This window comes from Condylostylus longicornis, unplaced genomic scaffold (assembly GCF_029603195.1).
Source record: "Condylostylus longicornis isolate FDR11 unplaced genomic scaffold, ASM2960319v2 ptg000004l, whole genome shotgun sequence".
NCBI lineage: Eukaryota > Metazoa > Arthropoda > Insecta > Diptera > Dolichopodidae > Condylostylus > Condylostylus longicornis.
The window spans coordinates 13836584-13845559 of record NW_026577973.1 but is presented as its reverse complement, the minus strand read 5'-3'; the positions used below and the strand labels follow the sequence as shown (position 1 = coordinate 13845559).

The 8976-nt window shown below is 26.8% G+C and overlaps 2 protein-coding genes across 3 annotated transcripts; one reads left to right on the top strand and one right to left on the bottom strand.

The window, feature by feature from the left end:
• Positions 1-3165: 3165 nt before the first annotated feature.
• LOC129609517 (origin recognition complex subunit 2) lies at positions 3166-8913 on the bottom strand. 2 transcript variants are annotated; one of them, XM_055521484.1, is made up of 5 exons: positions 8768-8913; positions 4942-5440; positions 3990-4886; positions 3515-3748; positions 3166-3456 (listed from the first exon to the last, which is right to left on the bottom strand). In XM_055521484.1, exons 2-5 carry the CDS (start codon positions 5300-5302, stop codon positions 3251-3253), a joined length of 1698 nt encoding a protein of 565 aa, XP_055377459.1. In that variant the 5' UTR covers positions 5303-5440; positions 8768-8913; the 3' UTR covers positions 3166-3250. The 2 variants fall into 2 exon arrangements, with proteins under 2 accessions (XP_055377459.1, XP_055377448.1); XM_055521473.1 differs by lacking the exon at positions 8768-8913 and having other exon boundaries at positions 4942-5648.
• On the top strand, positions 6766-7801 carry LOC129609529 (protein CutA homolog). The gene is made up of 3 exons (XM_055521497.1): positions 6766-6860; positions 6951-7141; positions 7194-7801. The coding sequence occupies exon 3, from the start codon at positions 7260-7262 to the stop codon at positions 7746-7748; it is 489 nt and encodes a 162-aa protein (XP_055377472.1). The 5' UTR covers positions 6766-6860; positions 6951-7141; positions 7194-7259; the 3' UTR covers positions 7749-7801.
• Positions 8914-8976: the final 63 nt, after the last annotated feature.

The window sequence follows — 8976 nt, the reverse complement described above, 5'->3', positions numbered from 1 at the left end:
CAATTTTGATCATTTTGAATTTATTGTTTCGCAATTTATTAAAAAAGTACATATATTTTATTAATCAAAAATATATATGTACATACATATGTATGTAAGTAAATAGCGACAATTTGTTAATTGATTTGATTTAAATTTATGCTATGCCTGTCAGCTAATTTTTTTTTTTGCGATTTATCGCATTTCTTACTAAATAACTATTTGTACTCGTAATATTTTGTTGCAGATGATTTAGTATATAGTAATACACGTTATTTACATATATAAATATGTACATATACTTAATAATCATATGACATACAATATGTGTATGCAATGATATTAGTTTAAACGAAATCTCCATACCGGTTTGTTATCTTTCAGATAAAAATTTTTCATTTGCATTAATTTTTTTCAATTACGTTTTTTATTTGGAGCTTATTTGTTAGTTCAGTATAAAATGTAATGGGAAAAAACATTACATATACTTTTTCTATAATCTAGTTAATGTAGGTATAGGTATGTATTGTACACATATAAGTAAGTAAATAAAGTTATAAAACCTTAAATGCTGTTTTTAAAACAAATATTAAATAGTAGATAAAAATATAAACTAGAAATGTGTTTGTTTATTTGTGAATGATTTTGAAATTAAAATGAGAAAACAAACCTATCTATTTAACTTTGAATACTAATGAGAAAATATCTTACAATACAGTCTGTTTCCTTTATTTGCTCAATTTAATAATTTTAGATGATTTTTTTTTATTTAAGATTTGTTAGCCGTACTTTGAATTAAAAATCTAATTTCACTGTTTCAAAAAACAGGCCCAATTAGAAGTTGTCCACTTAAAAACAATTTTAAAGATTACATACAACAGTACACAGGTAACAAACTTTCATTGTTACAAATATAATAGAAAGAGATAAAAAGATGATTTACTTTCGAGTCTTTAGGTCGGTAATTTACATTTTTTTCTTTTCACTGACTTCAATTTTAAATTTTTAATAAAACCAAAACCATCTTGTACACAATATATTTTGCTACTACCATAATTTAAATTTCAATGAGATTTACTTCAAATAAATATATCAAATATACCAATATTTTTATATTATTTTAAATTTATTTTTCTTCATATTTAGGGCAATTAAATACATAAATAAGAATTTGTCTGCCCTTGAGATTAACACTAATAGGTATAATGAGTACGTCAAAAAAAAAGAAAAGCGAAAATATTGTCTCCCTTTAAAAGCAGACATGAGCCAAATGACAATTTTTAATTAATTTTTTCTTACCTTTATGAAAAAATCTAAATATTTTTCCTTAATTTAAATTATTTTATATTAAATAGTATTTTTTCTTTTCTTGAAATTTTGATTTCGATCCAAATGGTTCGTATTTTTCAAAATATTATGAAAACCAGGGTTTTTCGATTTTTACTATCAAAACAACACACTTAAAAATAAATTCCCAACAAAAAGAAAAAAAAAATGAAAAACTTCAAAATTTAAATATTATTCTCTTGTTTTTTTTTTATCCGAAAATTAATAACTTTTAAATTAACACAATATTATTATTTATTTATTTATTTTTTGAAATTAATTTGCAAAATATTAAACGCAAATTATAGGTAAAATTCAAAATAAAAAAAATTATTTTAATTACATTCGATTCAAGAGATTCTATCAGACAACTTTACTGTCAAAGAAACGTCAATGTCAAACATCAAATAATTTTCATAAGATAATCAGGTTAGCCAACATTATGTGGTTTTTCACTGACATGTCAGTACTTGCAGCGTGCAAATAAATAACAATTTCTTTCAGTTTGAACTTGATTCTTTTTGGGCAATTTTAAATTTTTATTAATAAAGTAAAAAAATAAGTGAAATTAATAATAGAATATAATAGGAAATTGACAATAGGTTATTTTTTTTTCTAAAGAAACAACATTCACAAAATAAAAAAAATAAAATATACGGATAATTAACCAAACTAATTTTCACTACTATTTTTTTGTGATTTAAATAACTTCAAGGAAAACATCTATCACCTTTTAAATTATTTTGCACTTAATCTCGCTCATAATTTACGAAAAAGGAAAAAATATAAAAGCAACAGTCAATTAATATTATTTTCTTAACGTTAACCAAACGAAATGTCAAAATTCATATGGAATGCACTTATCTTAGTGGGAGTGAAAATCTCGCGAAATTACCGCGTCAAATTTAACCGCCGGTGATAAAATAGCTGAAATTCTTTTTTTACCAGTGGCGTTTTTTTTTATATCATGTATTCCTTGTGTTACATTATATGCAAAACACTGAACCAGTTTTTATGCAAAACATTGATTTTCCAATTTAGAGCAACAACGTGTTTTGAGTTAATACTTAACAACGAAAACTGCTCGCCGTTGCCGTTCACCGCAATGATTTTGACTTTACAATTTTGAAATTTTAAAAAACTGCTGTTCTATTTGCGTACATACACTCAATGGCAAAAGTCTACGTACCCTTGCAAAAATATGTCAAAAGTTTAAGTTGTACGTAACAAAAAGATAAGTAACTATATACATATTTTGTATGGATGTATAAATACATACATATTATGTATATAATTAGTTTTTGAACTTGGAGAAATTATAGCCGGTGTTGTCAACCTTTTCTTAGCATATTAAAACTCATATGTACATATGCTTTTGGTTGTCTAGCTTTGTTAAACAATTTAAGTGAGTGTTTGTCAGGCTCAAGTTTGTCGATTTTTTAGAAATACAAACCAATGATCGAAGATAGTATATTACACTGATCGCGTTTTCTTTGAACCGCTCACAGTATGTCGAGTTGATTTAAAAAATTTTCAAAATCAAGACGACACTCATTCAAACGGCACATTTTATAAAAGATATTCATATATACACATGAATATGTTTTAGGCTGTATCCAATGAACTTCAGTTTTTAAAGCCCATTGGTTTCCAATAACGAATGGGGCACTCAAGTATTCAATCGGCGACATGAACGTTTCATTTTAATCAATTTAGTTATCCAAATAAGGAATAAGTTTTGTTATCTGAAATTCTAAACTATTATTACATACCCCCACCTCCATGAAGGACGTTTTACCCAAAGTATATTTTATCCTGATTTTATTTAAAAAAAAATAGTCAATGATATTGATCTCCTACTAAGAATTTTAAATTAAAACTTTCTTATATTAATTATCATTAATAATTGTAAAATTATAAAAAAATTTTACAAGCTTTGTATTCTTTAATCAATTGTTTCCTGTTCACTAACAAGCTGTTGTAATAATTCAGCGTTGATTGGTATTAAAAGAAACTCAGTACCATCTACGTTTCGCTTGCTACGAACCAATTTATGATCTAAAAATTCAGTCAATTGAGCTCTTAATGCTAAATCAGAACTCACCAAAAATGCATCTCGACAAGCATGATACAAATCCTTAAAAGACATCCCTAACATGAATAATTTTTTTTAATATTTATAAAATATTCAAATAATATAAGATACTACCTTGATAATTAGCGGTTTTGCCATGTTTTAATTGATGTTTTACTATTAACATATATATACCACGTGAATTAGTAGTTAAGGATAAAAATACACTGCGCATAGACGACAAAGCCAGTTCATCCGAATTTTGTATCATTAGGGAATTCTCGAAAGCTGTTTCATCTGTGTATGGTAACATAGTTGTTGTATCCCACCATAAAAAGTTATAATTACTTAGCTTTGCACTATCCCAAACTATAAAAGAAAAATAATTCTTTCAATTGCACAAAATATGTATGTATGTAAGTATTTGCATATTTCCTAAAATAATAAATTAAATATGTATATTTAAATCAATTTATACTAAGTATCTACTAGACTTTCATAATTAATAAAAGTTTTACAACTATTTTATTCGGAATGCTGTCTAAGCTTTAATTTAACAAACGAGGATGGTATCTACATATGTATGTATATGAAAAATTTTTGTACTTACGTAAAGGTGCATTGATATGGTCAATGGATGCTATTAAATGAATATTGGATATTTTTGCAAGACGACTTAAAATTTCTTGTGCTTTACAATTTCTCAACATTGGCCCATCGATGTTATGAACAATCAAAAACAAACTCTTTTTTGTCAAATGAGAATATTGTTCTTCTATTAAATCTACAGCTTCATGTGGATTAGTAGGGGAATTTGATATGTCTAAAATATCGGTTACTATTCCATCTAAAATATCTTTTAATGTTAAACTTGGAAAAAAACCATTAATCACAACAACATCTTCTTCAGCAAGCATTTGTTTATGAAAACAATTAAGCAATTTCCTTTTAGAACCAAGCCCGTAACAAATTATATTAAATCCTTCTGACAACATAATTAACCATTTTGTGAAATTGTTTTGATATTCTTTTAGAAGATTTGAAATTGCTTTTTCGTGTGGTGCTGATGTTTCAATTGATTTTAAGATGCTGAAAAGCTGATCGGCAGGTAATTTAGGATTCTTAAGTCTATCTAAAGTATGATTTGAGGTAGTAATTTTTTTACTAGCATGAGCCGTAAAATATTCTTCTGCTTTCGGTACATATTCTTTAGCTAAAAGTCGGTTTGATCTTCGACTACTTGGTGTTTTTGGAAATATAGATGATCCGTGATTAAAATTTCCTTGTACGGTTTTGGTGTGTTTTACTTCCTGGTTAATAGCGTTGTCTTCATCAGATGAGCTGTTATTCTGATTTTCCTCACTTGAACCACTATCTTCCTCTTCCGAGGGAGTGTACTCACTTTCATCAGCAGAAAAGTCATCATCATCTGAAGATTCTTGAAGTTTTTTGGCAATTTCTTTTTTCATTTTATTTCGAACACGGCAAGGTGTTTTAGTTAATAGATCTAAGATTACATTTTTATAATACATTGCAATTTCATTAGAAATACTTAGACGTACCTATTCTTCGGGGACGTTTTGTATCTGTTACTTTCGATGTGCCGGGAGTTTTTGGTGTTCTGGGGGTCTTAGGCGTTTTTGGTGTTTTAGGTGTATTCTTAACAATTTTTTGCAGCCCATCTTTTTTCTTAGGCGTAACAAACCCGTAAATATTCCTACCAGCAACATCAACATCTTCATCGAATAGTTCAACTTCTTTATTTTCATTAAGTTCAAGAAACACAAACTCATTCTCAACTTTTTCTATATCATCGTCTAAATTATTCGTTTCGCAATAATTTATGGTACGTCTTTTTCTGGCACTGCTTCTGATTTCATATTCATTTTCACTATATCGTTTCGGGGGTGATATATTTCTCATTGATCTCCTGCGATTCACAGACGGCTTATCAGGTGTTTCGATTGCTAAGTTTTCCAATGCTTTTAAGCTTGGCGTTAACGGCCGATCAATTGAACTTTTCCGTATGGGAGTCTTATAGGTGCTCTCCTCTGGACGTTTCTTTGGAGTTTTTGGCAAATTTTGCATTTTTAATTTTAAAAATTTAATTGATAATTTAACATTTCTTTAAATTCAAATTCTATTTTTTTCATGGAATATATTCAGGTACGACAATAAAACCAGTCTATATTTAATTTATCCACTTTTCAATTAAATAAATTTAAATTCAGTTTTAGCTGTTTATTGAGCTAAATTTGTTTTCACTTTTTATATTCATCAATAAGACAGCTGTTTGAGCGCAAAAATTTAAGAGCTTGTTCAACCAATGAGTTAAATATATATGGGATTTGTGTATAAATTTTGTTTAATAAGGGTGTGTAGATTGCATTTGATTGAAATAAATATTTTGCTGCATGGTATTTTTATAAAAATTTTAATGAGGAAATAAAAAGGAAATTTTTCGTCCGGACATATGACTTATGCATCAATTATTGACGTGCTATTACGTTTCATTCACCTTACCGACAAAGCTTTTTCAGCAAAATTTTGTTCATTTTTGCATTCGGGTCTACTAGACACTGCTTACATATACAAAATCTAAGATTTCTCTGACAAAATGAAATATCCAAACACTGTTTGGCATCAAACTTTTTACAAAGGCAAATAACAGAAATTACATATCTACTCTATTAGTCTATTCCCATTAAATTTACTTTCAAATTTTTTAAAAGTAAATTGATGACAACTTGGTATAACAAAAATATCAACTTGACATAACAAATAATAGTGATAATAAATTTTTGTTGGAGTTTCTAACAGCAATCAGCTGCATTTTATTTTGACTATAATTCTGATATAAATAAAAAAAACCATTAAATTTTGTCATGAAGTCGGAATAAATTATATTAGATAATTTCAGTGCAGTGCAATTCTCCCCAGATTTTGTCGTAGATTTAATTTAAAACGGTGGATAATTTACGTGACGGAATGCTTTTTTTGTGTTGCTACAAAATTATTTGTATGCGTGGCTACCGTCACTCAAAAATAACGCTCGATCCTGATTAACTAGGTAAATAAGACTATATTTTGTTTTGAATGGAAACTGTACCGCTCAAGATTCCTGTAAACCTGTAAAATCTTGGATTTACAGGAGTTCTAAGACATAAAATCCGTATTGATTTAATAATTCATTTGACATGTAAAATTTAAATTTCTTCAGACTTTTCTAGAGTTTGTTCTTAAAGTAATAAACAAAAAGAATAATACTTTAAGAAAGCTTAAGATTGGAGGCGATGTAAAATTTCGCATTGTTCATTCTTTCCTTTCAAATTAAATAGCCTCCCTTCAAACAAGAGACTCTAAAAAATAAAGTGTCAAAATTATAAATAGGAAATAGTAGGAACAATAACAAAAAAAATTGTCAAAATATCTAAGAATATTTATGAATTTAAAATTGCAAAATAAGGAAAAGATAAAAAAGGTAAACATATATCACAAGGAAAAGATAAAATTTCAACATTATTTCACAAGTTTTTCCTAGCAATTTATTAACTTTTGTATCTCCATACAGATTTTTGTCTCGTTCTTTATTTTTCACTCTTATTCTTTTTTAAAAAGAAAATTTCATTAGAACGAAACCAGACGTTCAATTATTATAGAGTTTAAAGGCCATATATTAACCTTCCATATTTATTGATAAAAGGAAGCGAATACATTCATTCAAGGCAATTTATTCACAAATTTTAAAAGAACTTTGAAGTGGTAAGCTTTTTTATTTTCAGCGATAAAAGACTAAATTTAAAAAATATTCTAGTGTTGCAAACCAGATAATTAAAGCTTATATGAGGCATTTAAAATTTAATCAATTATAATAACTGATATGCGACTACTTCAACCATTATTATTAGGAGCATCATATATTTGTTTATTTCGATCGAAAAGTTTTAGTATACTAGGATCAACTGTTGGTATAGGAACAACGCAAATCAATAAAATGTCAGACTCGACAAAATCTCAGACAGAAAATGAAATTAAATATGAATCTGGTGCAGCTAGTGTTGCTTTTGTTACCACACCAAATGAAAACACAGCAAAGAAACTAGCACATTTATTAGTTGAACAAAAATTAGCTGCATGTGTTAATATTATACCAAATTTAACATCAGTATACGTATGGGAAGGAAAAATTAATGAAGATCAAGAATATTTAGTGATGATAAAAACAAAAACTAGCCGTATCGAAGAATTAACTAAAATGGTAAGAGACAATCACCCATATAGCGTAGCTGAAGTTATAACTTTACCAATAGATAATGGAAATTCACCATATTTGGATTGGGTTTTGAAAAGTGTACCAAATAAAAGTTAATTTTTTTTTATATGAATGTTGAAAATAATATTTTATGCTTTAAAGACTTGAAATTTTAATTTTTGTATAAATTGTAAGGAAAACCCAAGAAAAACTGAATAAGTGAATAAAAATTTTTGATATTGCGCTTTCAAACTTAAACAATAATGTCAAAATTTTATTGGGAATAACAATGAAAGCAGTGTAACAATGATATCAAATTGATTACAATTTTTTGTTAATTTTTTAGGAAAGCTCAATACAGACCGATTTTTACTAAAAAATCCTTTTCAAACCTATTTAAGTGATTTACTTAATTTAAAAATATATACATACATACTTCGCCGGCTACCTAAGTACTGAATATGAAATGGAAAACAAAAAATTCTCCTGGAATTTTAAAAAAATTATCAAAGCCGTTGACCTTTTGTAAAAGTTTTTGCACCATATCTTTTAAAATACTAAACAAATTCGTACTAAATTTAATATGCACTTTGGGTTTAATATGCTCATTTCTTATTGACATAAATAAGCTCTTATCATCAACTTAATTTTCGTCAAAATATTGATTAAACTTAGTAGTTATGTATATTAACTTAGAAATGTTTAGGTTAACTTAGAAATGTAAACGTGTTTACTTTTTTTGGCAAAAAGATATTTATGTAGATTTCTTTTGTAATATTAAAAAGGTTTATCTATTTATTTTAAGAGAACCTTGCTGCTAATAAATAGATTACAATTTACTATCTTTGCAGTTTCAGCAAACTTTAATATGAAAGTTAAATTCGTATCAATAAATAATACATATTTAGTACCCCCTGTTGAAATTTCTATTCAATCTAGTTTGTATAAATTTCTATGAAGTTGACGTAGTAAAATTATAATTTTTTTTTCCTTATAAAAATACCAATTATTCAAATTTCTGTTAGTTTTCAATAACTTTTTAAAATACTTTTATTCTATTGACTAAAAAAATATTATTTTTATAAGAATAGCAGAAACAAAATTTTTCATTTAAATTTGAAAGAATACCTACTTACATACGAGTATAACGAAGGATCCAGCCAATCTAAATTCACAAGTCAAGAAACATTTATGTATGTATGTATGTATGTACATTCTTACTATGTAAGTATGTTTTGTAATATAAGTAGTTATTAACAGTTTTGAATTGATATTGTACTATAATTCATTGCTATTTAATAAAACAAAGTAAGTGTACCACGTAGCTGAAAACTTAAAAAAGCAC